Source organism: Saccoglossus kowalevskii, chromosome 16 (genome assembly GCF_978046115.1).
Source record: "Saccoglossus kowalevskii chromosome 16, keSacKowa6.1, whole genome shotgun sequence".
Taxonomy (NCBI): domain Eukaryota; kingdom Metazoa; phylum Hemichordata; class Enteropneusta; family Harrimaniidae; genus Saccoglossus; species Saccoglossus kowalevskii.
This window is the reverse complement of record NC_140656.1, coordinates 9,561,939-9,575,339: the sequence shown is the minus strand read 5'-3', so window position 1 is coordinate 9,575,339 and position 13,401 is coordinate 9,561,939. Positions and strand designations below refer to the sequence as shown.

At 33.6% G+C, this 13,401-nt stretch overlaps 1 protein-coding gene across 1 annotated transcript; it reads left to right on the top strand.

The window, feature by feature from the left end:
• The first annotated feature begins 187 nt into the window (after positions 1 to 187).
• LOC100377319 (tricarboxylate transport protein, mitochondrial-like) lies at positions 188 to 12,428 on the top strand. The gene is made up of 6 exons (XM_002734158.3): positions 188 to 408; positions 8,567 to 8,774; positions 9,458 to 9,684; positions 10,237 to 10,466; positions 11,046 to 11,119; positions 11,720 to 12,428. Exons 1-6 carry the CDS (start codon positions 285 to 287, stop codon positions 11,838 to 11,840), a joined length of 984 nt encoding a protein of 327 aa, XP_002734204.1. The 5' UTR covers positions 188 to 284; the 3' UTR covers positions 11,841 to 12,428.
• Positions 12,429 to 13,401: the final 973 nt, after the last annotated feature.

Here is a 13,401-nt window from a genome sequence, read left to right as displayed (position 1 = left end):
ATTCTTGAAAAATCCCTCTGTAATATTATTCCCCCTATAAAAAAATAGTTTGTTCGAAAAAACACACGTTGCTAGGGAGAAACCCGCGACTACGATTGGAGAATGACTGATCATGTGATAGACAGTCTCACGGTACCTTACTCTCGCGTGATTATGCTATGTAATGTGACCTTCTGCCAAATGTCAACTCAGCTGGCAGTCTATGAAAAGCTATACGTTGTGTCTTTTTAGTTGCATGGACGCTGCTCCGATTAGTAGGCTGTAAATTCACACCGTATCACAAGATGACATCAAAACCATTGCCACATGGATCGGGTCCGTTCCAGGATCCTTTCGGACGTCAGAGATCCTTGGCCGTCGCAGCTGGTGCTACTCCACCGACCCATCCACTGAAGGGAATCTTAGCTGGTGAGTAACAATCGGTGTATACGTGCAGTCAGACAATAATTTATAAAACTTACATCGGAAATCCTGGGTCATGTTCAGTAGCCAGCGGGGTCGACCATAAACTGAATCACTGAACATATTTATATATTTTCATATTTCACTAGTGTATTTTTTGTACTTGTTATAATAATGTATACATGGATCGACAGACAACTTGATCCCGGCGCCGGCTAAAATATCTCCGTCCTGGCGCATCGGGGGAAAATTCCATGTAGATAGAATTTATATCAGACTTTGCGTGTTTTTTGAAGAAATGTACAATATCTGTGAAGGTCTAAGTTAATTGACTATTTTACATCAGATTGTTCCGCGCATTCAGTGTATTTGCGTTGTAAATTAATGTCAACATTCAGAAATTAGTCACTGGATCGTGTGATGTGTCGATGACCTCCAAATACACTCTATCATTGACCCCTGGATATTTACTGCAAGTGGAGTATCATTGGCCGAGACTGGAGGTGTGGTAGAACCTCACAATTCTATTGGTGTACTGTAAGTACATGATGCAATGAGTAAAGGTGGTGCGAGGCCGTCTTATTTCATTGGTACGTTCCAAATAAAATTATATAACTGTTCTTTCCAATACAAAAGTTCAAAAATAAAATTCTGATTGTATAGCTAGTAAACAAAAGTCAATAAATAATGTGTGTATATTTTTTAATCAAGGAGTTACTTTGTATAATAATAGATGTGATTGTATTTATCAATGTGAACAACAGTCTGTATGCTGGCTGGTTTTATACAAATAGTATGCATGCAGGCCACACCTAATTAAAGACCTGCATATGGTTTTATTCTTAACAAATGGAGCTTAGTTCTTTTCAAGTGACATTGTTTGTTGTGAACAGCTCTTATCGAGTTCTGATCAAATTTTTCATCGACTTGTTAGTCCCCCTACATATCTCCAAATTGAATATCTACGACATTATAACAGTGATTTTATGCCACAGCTACAATACAGAATTGACTGTGTGGTGATTTGTCCATGGTTTGTTGAAATACACTGCCAATAAACTAACAAGAATTATCAACCAGGTCCCCTGCCATTAGTTGTGTTCACGTTACACGAAGTACGGGCTAAGATTTAAGCTGATTTAGACTTATCTAGCATATTTGCATTTCGGCTGGACCCAATTGCGTCCACGCACAGAGAGGGTCAGTCGTTAGCACGGGCTAAGGGGTGTCATTAGTCGGTGACCTTTGGTAAGCCGCTATTTACGAACGAAAAACGGATGACACACACAAGGTTCTATTTCTGCTGCTGGCATGTTTCTTTCTAATATTGAAGCGACATGCACAGGAACGTGAGGAGAAGACGGACCCAACTTATTTGGATGCACAGAAACAGTATACAACGGGCGTAACAGAATACAGAGTTTTATTAATGCACGTCGTAGACAGCGAACAAAATTTATGTTGTCTACAATTGGAGCTGCTGTACGCTCTAATACAGCGACCCGATCAATGTGGAAGCGAGCACGGAGTAATGACTAGTGGAATAGAGTCGTTATACGAACATGGGACAATTTTCACACCCAAAGGTCGCCGCAGAGGGCGCTTAGCCCTGGGCTAAGCGTTCGCGCATACTTCGTTAGCCCCTGCTAAGGGTCTAGATCGCGTCTTAAATTCGGATCAGATTTAACCTGTACTTAGCATTTCTTAGCCCGTGCTAAGCGTTCACGCACGTTTTCTTATCACGGGCTAAGGAATTTGACCTCTTAGCCCGTGCTAAGGAGCTGTGCGTGAACGCAACTATTAAACCCACAACAGACTGCTTATTATATACATATTCGATAATCCCCTTAGATGCTTGTAGATTAGCTTGTAGTAAAAAATGTGTAGTCTCTCTGCTGTTTCACGATTTCCCAAATTATCATTTCTTACAGGCACTAAAACAATGTGTAGTATACACAGTTATATTTACAAACATGTGGTCAATGTAACTATCCTGAAATTGTATAGACCTATTGATAGAATCTGCTGCAGCATTGAATAATTAACACTTTGACTAAAGGTCAACACAGCTGTCTTTCTGGATTAATCAAATTGCAGTCTTGTTTTTCTTGTGTAATTATCATTGCTTATGTACCCCCAAATAAACAATAGTAACATCTCTAATGATTTTAGACTTACAGAAGCCCTTTCACCAACAACTACGCTTGACAATAGTGGTTCTTGGCACTGATGTTGTGTCTTTAATAGAGTATTAACGATAACATAACACCTGGAGATCCATGAAATATTGAGCACAATGTCATAATGTAGCTTGATAACAAATAGGGGAAACAGCTTGCTACCAGATTTCATTTACCCAGCAGCTGCAGAACCTGGCCAGTTAAACAAGTTGGGGATTTATTGTGAGGCGTTGCTACAAAATAAATAAATAAATGATGACAGAAAGAGACATCTTACAACAACAGCACTGGACAATAGTGGTCCAAGGTGCTGATGTTACACCTTTAATTAATCACATGAACAACAACTACGCAAATAGATAAAACAAATCAATTAAAACAATCATAGTGATCATCATAATTTTTCTTTATAAGCATTGCATGTTGTAAGATAATATTACAACCAATTCAATCATCTTTGTGTATTCTATGAAATAATTTTCCCAATAGAAACTATATAAAGAAACAAGAACTACATGTATATATATTAATAATTAACATGTATGTATAATAGTAAATTATTCACTCTTCAGATCCTGATTTATTGTCAAGCTGCTTTCAGTTGTTATAGTTCTCTATTTGGATAAAAACAATGGTTTTGTTTCAGGGTCAACATGGTTGTATTCTAAATCTTTTCACTGTTTTCCATTTATGAGTTTGACCTTTAACTGACCATGGATGTACTAACTGATATGGTATATACATAACACTTCCTGAATATTCATTCCATTGCATGTGTTAAAATGTCCAAGTAGGCATAGATCTTGTTGTTAGTCCTTGTTTTTAAGTACTGCATGTGTATTTCTGGTTTGTCTATTTGACATTTTGTACTTTGTTGGCGAAAAATCTCTATACATGCTGTAAACACATTAATTATTCGCTGGTTTTAATTTACACTATTTTCGCCGATGAGTAAAATTCAATAAAATATAATATCATGTGAGCAGGGTTACTGCGAAAACCAGATTACCATGGAACAAACAAGAGACTTGTGTGTGTCCCTGGTGAGGATTCCCTTGCTTTAATCAGGAAGCTGTAATGAGATTTTTTTCATTACAGCTCCCTGCTTTGATGAGCATTTTAATTACATCACAGATTGGCATGATTTACATATTACACAATCTTTGGCTCGAGCAGGCATGCATATAATTTTATAATATAATCTTTCATTATGGCTGTGGATGGCGAGTAAATGATTACTAGCACGCCAACAAAATCAAGTATCACAACTGTCAAGGACTCTGGAATGCATTTGTATTGTATGTTGGTCAAATATATTTTATAAGTTTGGAATTTCGGCAGAAAGATGCAATTTGGAAAGTTTGGGACTTTTGCTACCAATGGACACACTATCAAATAACGTTGCAACCAGAAGTGTATGCATCAACAGTCTCTTGTTGGTTTTATTGAAGTGATGCATGGCCTAGTATCTTTTGTACACCTTCAATGCCACATGTAATAACCTCAAAGAATATTGTGAAATACAAACATGTGAAAATGATAATAACTATCCTAATTTATCTCTTGTTTTGACCTTAACGCTAATTGGTGGAATAATAATAACCCTGTCAAACATAGCATCACGCACTGAACATTTAGACCAGTGACAGTCATTGCTACTGATGTCGCAAGAGGGCGTCTACAAGGGACACAAATCTCTCAGATTTTTTTCGCGGTAACCAAGCTTTTTCCATTTATATACTCACATACAAAAGACTGTATGCAAGTCTTAGGTTTTACAGTATACAAATATTATTTTTGTAATTTTGGCAACAACATGCAGTCATATATACTGTCAAATACTTTATTTTAACCAGAATTAATTTTTGCCAAAAAGGACTTTTTGGATGTTTTGTGTGGATTTTGTTTTCACTGATTTTTGACGAGTTAAATGTAAATATAGGAAAAAAAGTATATTCGCTGGATTTTATTTTTTCACTGAATCAGCAAAAATTTCCTATTTTATAGTGCCTGACCTACATTATGATAAAATCAGTCAGTAGGCTAAGTACATAATTTACTGGGTAGAAGGGATGCAATAAACAAAATAACTCTATCCCATATCAATGCAAATTAATAAAATTATTGCATTATAATCTTTATGTTGTAAAATATTACAGTGGTTTGAAGTTGTCATTTGATGATAATTAATTTAATAATAATATCCTGTGCAAAACATCACATCACAACAAAACTTGTAAAATTTTTTTAATGCTCTCTGGTATCAGATGTTGCATTATATGAATAATTGCGTACTAAGAATGTTTGCTTACAGTTGCTGTACAAAATATTTTTTATATTATTCAATTGATGCTAGGCTTTGTTTGTAGTAAGTATCACATATTGGCCATCCATACTACCGGTATTATCCACAGACATGAAAGTAGAACACTTAAATCACGTTACATTATAATATTACATGACTCAGGGTTTGCGCTAGTGTCTTAGCAAGACGAGTCCCATTTACAAAATTTTAAGAAATTGAAATTTGCCCCTGGTTAACTTTATTAGAGATTGGACCCCAACATGCCTGAAAAACTGGGTCCCTCTTCAATTATTGGAGTCCGGGAAGCAATATATGGGGTTAACGCAATCCCTGCATGTATACAATGTATCATTATCATTTTTCCTGTTGAAAGTTTTTATGATTTGATCATTTTATGGTAAATATGTGAAGGTCACTATAACCTGTCCTGAAATGTTCTTCAGAATATAATTCCTGGAAATGGAAAAAGTGGCCATCGTGGCAATTGAAAATAAGCCTAACCCAGGTTTCGTACTTCATGCATTTACTGTATATTGTTTTAATCACAACAAATTTATGAACCTATGCATTTTGGGTAATTATCACTTCAAAATGACCACCAGAGTAAGGTTTACTGGTAAATACTTTGGAAGAATTGTTTCCATGGTAACAAGTTCAGGGTGTCAAGAATTTGTAGTGCTTTTAAAATGTTAGAATCTTTATATAGGAGCCTTGCTCATTTTGTAATTGCTGGCTTTCTACCCTGTACTTACTATTCCAGTTCAGACTCAAAATATCAAATCATCGTATCAAATATTACAGCAAGTGTACACTTAGTATTAAAAGTTACGATAACCTCAGGGCCCCCATGCAGTAGTGAAATTGATTATATTACTCAGTTCTCAGTGACAGGCTGGTAGATGAGTTATTGAATTACAGTTTGCTCATTTTAGGAACTTTAGATTAAATTTATTTAGTACATACTACTGATTGTTTAACACAAGTGCAATTTTTCATTTATTTTTTCATTCATTTATTTTTCATTTATAATTTTTGATTAAACTATGAAATCTACATCTATTCGTACATCTCTCTATTGCTGTACCTGAATTACATATTTGTTGTGACAGTGTCATGTTTAAAGAATCACCACAAACCCGCAATGATTTACCCCTGAGATTTTAAAGTGCAGGGAAAGAAAGACTTGTGATCTGTTCTTTGATTAGCAAAGGCTCCCTAGTTTTATGCAAAGTTTGATTCAAGGTAATACCCTTTTAGTGGTGTAAAGAAGAGCTGGTAGCCAGTGAAAACAAAAATCTGCTTTGAATAAAAACTTTTTTCATTTATTTTATTTTGTTTGCTTTTCAGTTTTGTTTAGACTACATAGATTTCCATTTTTTTTTTTTAGCTTGTAAAAAATTCTGAATGAGAACCATTTATAGATAATAAATTATATAATATAAATAAATAACGTAAACATTAACCCCTATTCGGTCAAGTCAATGTAAAAGTATATACTGGCAGGGGCTAGCAGAATACAGGTTAATTGTCTGAATGCATTGACTGGCGTAATTCACAGATGTGCCATTGAAATAATTAGTTGCATTGGATTTGTAGTTTCTGTTACATATTCATAATCATAGCAGAGTTTTCCAACACATGAATCACATAAGATCAAGTGAATGAATAATTCTATTTGATCAATAAATTAGGAGAAAAAATTCACTCATCATGAAATATTAACTTACGGTGAATGACTAGATTTTCTCATCAACTGGATAGATAAGGGAATAAATCTGTCAAATTGTCTTACTATCTCAATCATCTTTTCAAAATATTCATACAATTTAAGGTTAATTTAGTGACCCTGAAAACAGATAATTGTACTGAATGATAATGTCACAAGTCATACTGTAATGGCTTACGTACCTACTTCACAATGTATCACAGATAGTACATTTAGTTGTACTGTATTTATATATTTTTGTATTGTATCAAGTATATACATGTAAACTTAGACATACAACCCAGACATTCCGTCTCATATTGTGTTAATTAACTCAATACTAGTAATATATGCTAGCTAAAAAAAGACATCTTTTACATTTGTCTTCCCTGGCGGCTTAGAGAGATCAGTATTCAACCTTTGACCTATATTATCTAGGGTTCAATCACTGAACCACACTTCAGTAAGCTACTTGTATTTGCTTTTGCATGAAGTGCAATTTCATACATATTTATTAAGGTTATTAAATATGTATAATATTTATTCATATTTTATGAAATACAACAAAAATCATCGATCCTTATTGGTGATGTCAGCATAAATAATTTCCAATATTCTGATGTTATATTTAGAGTCGTATCCATAAAAACTACTATTTACATGAATGTGTCAATAATTTGTAGGTCTATTTGTCTAACTTTACCAGTACATGTTTAATTTACATCAAGGTTTTTATAGCTGCAAGGCATGATGGGATTGACCTAGGAATCACATTATCCAGTCGTTGAATAAAATATGTTGTAATGCTAGTTGCTGAGATAGCAAAGATAAGCCTTGCTCTATGCAAATACACATGTATTGTAAACTGCTTTATTTTCATAAATTTTACTGGGGTTCTTAAGACGTCCTTACTTCCATGAAAAGCCTTTTATTTCATCCAAATCAAGAGAATATTACAAATGGCAAATGTTTAAGGCACCACAGTTGTGTTGTGCATTCAAACAAATACTGTAAAATAATTTATTTATGCTGAACAAAAATTTGTGTAAAGTTTATTTTCACTGATTTTTAATGAGTTGAATGTAAAATATAGAAAAAAAAAGAGTATTTTAACTAGATTTTATTCATCTTTTCAGCAAAAATAAATTTTAAGCGAAAATTAATTAGTTTACAATAGTATGTTATGCATTGTTATACACATTCAATGAAAACACTACAAAATTCAGTGAATATATCTTTTTTCCTATATTTTACATGTTTTCATTCATGAATACCCGTAGAACCACTGCATGTAATTCATAGTGACATTGGATTACTGATGAGGTACCAGATGTGATTGGCACATGATTGCTAAACTGTATGATTGATTAGACTACAAATTATTCATGTATTCTGGAAACATTTATAGAGTGAATTACTTAGTGTAAAAGGTTTATCTAGTAAAACTGATTTTATCATGGAGATTGAAATAAGTACCAGTGAACTGTAGATTAAACTCAATCATTAATTTGTCTTAGTTAGGATTCAGTATTCATGTACTGTGAAATACTTTATTTTAGCTGGAATTAATTTTTGCCGAAAAGGCTTTTTGGCCGTTTTGTATGGAATTTATTTTCACTGATTTTTGATGAGTTGAATGTGAAATATAGGAAAAAGGTATATTCGCTGGATTTTATTTTCACACAATCATCCCTTCAGCGAAAATAAATTCCAAGCGAAAATTAAGTATTCTGCAGTATGTGTGAATTTTTCTTGGATTAATATTACCATATTTACTTTATTAGTACATGTACAATTGAGATGTAATTAAAATAATAATAAATAATATTTTAATGATCCAGTGTACATTAACTTTGGTTTATATATACTTCTAGATGTGCTACTAATAGAGCATTACAGTACTGATAAAATAACCATTCAACATTTTAACTGAAAACATGTAACTGATTGGTTGTTTGTATGTTTGATTGACAGGTGGTATAGCTGGAGGTCTAGAAGTCTGCATCACATTTCCCACAGAGTATGTAAAAACACAAATACAGTTAGATGAAAGGTCTGCAAAACCTAAATACAAAGGACCAGTGGATTGTATTAAATACACATGGAGAAATTATGGCTACTTTGGTTTCTATCGGGGTCTCAGTGTACTTATATATGGTTCCGTTCCAAAGGCGGCTGTCAGGTAAGCCATTATATAGTCCATAAAGTACCCTTACTCACAACCCCTAAAGAGGGTACATAGATTAGGGTTGAGTTGCGGCAATTATTTTTGATATTATGCAATGAGACTAATTGAATTTATTTTTCTTCTGGCTTTAATATTGTTTTATAACTGTTGAACTAACATACCTTCCTTTTACTGTACTAGTATTAATGGTTAAAAAGACTTGAAATTTGTATTTAAGTTTGTGCATTAGTTAACCCTTGCTAACTCTGTCCCCTCTCATGTGTGAATACAATTGGGTCTACCCGATATGCAAACATATAAGATTAACTTAAATAAAACATTACTTATATAAGGGCAGTTATGTGTTTATTACTGAAAAATGATGTAATTATGCTAATAGATATATTATTAATTATGTTACAACCAAGGGCATAAAAGTGTGTTCTTCGCACATACACTGCAAGTTTAGAGATGCATGTAAAACACAAGTTATCTGTTTTTTTGTTTTGCTTTTTAGCGACATACGCTCATAATTTCACAGCAAATACTTGATGAGGCATAAACAATGAATAATACAACACTCTTGGTGCACATTTCTACAAGAAACAGTCACGCTATTCTGTCCCTGGTTGTATATATGGATAGTTGTTTTGCAAAATAAACCACTTCTTATTATCTCTCTTTCTCAAATTTTACAGATTTGGTGCTAATGAGTTTTTCAAAAACCAGTGGCGTCAGCGTAACAATGGTAAAATAAGCAAACTTGGTAGTATGTTTTGTGGTCTTGGTGCTGGTATATCAGAAGCCATCTTAGCTGTCACTCCCATGGAGACCATTAAGGTGAAATTTATCCATGACCAGACATCAACAAATCCAAAATTTAAGGGTTTCTTCCACGGATGTAGAATGATTGTACGAAATGAAGGTGAGTACTGACTAGAAATATTGGCTTTCATCGTGTAGTACACATGTTAGGGTCGGGTGAGGTGGGGTACTCAGTTGTTGAAATTAAAAATAAAAGTTTTCTATCTATTGAATGGTTAGTGAATAAAAGTGATTTTCTGTCCCTAACAAGATACATTATAACATAAAAAATTGAAAAAAAATTCTTGGCTGAAAATCTGAAATTATTTTTTCTTGACATTAGCAACTCGGGACCATTACATGTACATCTTTATTCGTCTGTCAACATAGTCAGGCATTTTGTTTATTTACCTCTCCCAGCTAAAATCTGCTTGTCTGGGACAGATGGACAGGCCTTAATTTTTACCCCTGGTACATGTTGAGAAGAATCTGCTTTCAGATCTGTGATAGGGCTATTGCTTCTGATCTAAGTATTCAATCAATCCCTAAGCCAGAATTACATTTGGAGTGAGTCCATTTAATTGTGACTGATGGGTACACACTTCACAGTCGTAACACTGAGATGGTATACACTATATTCTGATGAGTCCTTTTTCTCTTCTCTTTTAATCAGGTTTCGGTGGTATATATCAAGGTGCAACGGCAACCATCATCAAACAAGGTAGCAACCAAGCAATTCGTTTCCTAGTCATGGACTCGATGAGGTCATGGTATCGAATTAAATATAGCATTGATGAGAAAAAGGCACTGAATCCATTTGTGACTGCCGCAATGGGTGGCTTCGCTGGTGCTTGCTCTGTCTTTGGTAATACTCCTATTGATGTGGTGAAAACAAGAATGCAGGTAGGCTTTTGTGATTAGTCCCCATCAGATGTAGACAGAGACGTCTGTTTTGAGTTGATGCATTTCTAGTACATGCCTGTACCAATTTTGCTCAAATTTGATAACAAAATCATAATAGTATACATATGCTCTTAAAGAGTGTTGATCGCTGCACCATGCATGTGTGACATTAGTGTCGATAAATATTAATTTTCCCACAATCAGATGCGCTCTAATGAAAATCACGACTACAAGCTTTGACCTGAGTGCAAGGTGCACTAATTACCGCTGCTGTGCCCTCCAATCACCAAAGAAATTATCTAGTTAAAGTCTGGTAGCATCCAATTTATTTGCACAAAAGTCAAAGTCATCATCTTGTGTTCATACAAGTCCCATATCTCAAGCATGCACGACCACCGCCCTTCAAATTAGTTGCATATCATTGACTTTTAACCGAATTGCAGCCATTTTTGTCTCTTAAAACACCAAAATTCAAGAACCATTTCTAAAGTTCACTCTGGATGATTTTGAAATATTCGGTTACATATCATCATGTCGCTTTTAATTTCCTGCATTGTAATAAATTGTATTTCTTTGTAGGGTCTTGATGCTCATAAATACAAAAGCACATGGGACTGTATTGTAAAGATAGCAAAACATGAAGGAGGCAAAGCGTAAGTAAATGAATAACTACAGTATACCCCCTGGTATTGAAAGTGAATGTTTCTAACTATTAAAAATACAATATAAAAAAAAATTACATATCTTAATATTTTTCTGGGTGAAAGAGTGTATTGAATAAATGACAAAAAAAGAAAGGGTACCTGTACTTGTTACCATGGAAATAATGTTTTTGTAACTACCAACATTGTGTTGAATCCTACTCTGGTGGCTATTTTGAATTGCCAAACTAATCAAAATACAACTGATTCATATATGGTAAGTACATACATTTGTACACACTACCGTAAAAACTCAATAAATTCATGATAGTAAAAATAATTGTTTTTTTTAAGAACGTGAATATCAGCTTACAAATGGAAATTATTACCAGTATGATGTGTTGTGATTTCTGACTGTGATCACCAACTAAGTATACAGCGAAAAAATTATTGAACTTGAACATGTTATAGATGAATTTTAATTGAGTTTTATGGTAGTTTTGTATCTAATATTACCCTTCATTGTTTAATACTCCCATTTTGCATACGTTGCAGTAGCCTTGTAATAACCTCAAATATTCTTTATTTATTTATTTTTTTTGTTCTCTCTAGATTCTACAAGGGTACTGTTCCCCGTTTGACTAGAGTTTGTTTGGACGTAGCTCTCGTATTTGTACTATACGATCAAGTACTTACTCTTATCAACAAGGTGGAAGGAATGATAAAGAAATAAAAACTTTATTTATTTCTATCACTAAGAACAGGGACTGAGATTACAGCTATGTACAACAGATAGCCTGAATGAATACTGTCCTACTAGGATTATTATATTCACTGAAATATAGAAGAAAAAAACGATTTTATGTGAAATAGCAAATTTGACAAATTTTCTAGGTAACATACTTGTAAGCTGTAGCTGGTGTTTTATTGAACGCATTTGAAATACTTTCTTGAAATGTTTTAACCTGTTTACGTGCCAGTTGTGTGGGTATCCGTATATATATTTTCATAAATAGGATGTACCATTTACTAAAAGGGGGTGGATAGGTTAAAACAGATTTGGGGCTGTTTTTAAATTTAGAAAGACATTTTCAACACTTTTTTTTCGATTGTCCTAGCATATAATGCAATATGGTTGTACTACTATTAGTGGATACAGAGTAGGGATGATGATAGGTGTGCACACTTCTGTATATGTATGTCTTGAGTAAATTCTTGGGCAATTTCTTCTACACTTTGTATCTCATTGGGTTCAATCCATACATAAAACTATTGTATGATACTGGTAGGAAACCTCTACACACCCCTACATATGGAAATCTGTTTTCCCAATTTGAAGATTTAATAGCATTCGTAAGGGACCACAATAACATTTTCACTGCTACTCAATTTTACGTTGTTTTTTTTAGTCTGTCAAAAAAAAATTCTGAATGCTGTTTTCAGTATCTTTTCTGCTACCAATGCATTTTATTTTATTTTATGGAATACAATCTAAATACATAACATTGTATTGACAGCAATTCATATTGACAATAATGTATATGATATATATTGTATAGTTCTCTGGTGCTTCTTTACCAAGAGCAAACAACAAAAAAGTTTTTAGTGCATTTTTAAATAGCTTTCATCTTTCGCCAGTAAATATGAAATATCATTTTCATCATTTGGTACTTTTGATTTTTATTCTAATTTTCATATTATCTGTACAGTATGATTTCTGTGATCTGTACAGTCTGATTGAACCCAAATGAAAATTGTCTTTTCATCAATTATTCTCTGATTTGGTTTTTATTTCTGTAAACTCTGCTGTTAAATGAAATCCGCTAAATTAATACCATGTGAACATAAATAATTACATTGTTTCACTAAAAAATTTATGAATTTAATTCCCAGTAAAAATGAATGCTTTTACAGTAAACTAAATGTTTGTGAGAGTTATACCATTTAGAAACATGAAGCTCATTTTTTACAAAATTTAGTCAGAATGAAATTTGTATTTTATCTGTACACCTTAAATTTGATGTATTGATGTGTTCACATATTAAATGAGACATTCAACTCAGCACTTGTTATGAATCAACATTATGTCAATATTCCTGCAAGGCTTGCGTATGTTCATGGATGTTTACATAATGTTGACTCTCTCATCAACATTCAGGTCAACATGTGTTATGAATCAACATTATGTCAACATTCAGCTCAACACGTGTTATGAGTCAACATTCAGTTCAACATGCTTAACAAAACAACGTCAACATTCAGCTCAACACATGTTGTGAATCAACATTATGTCA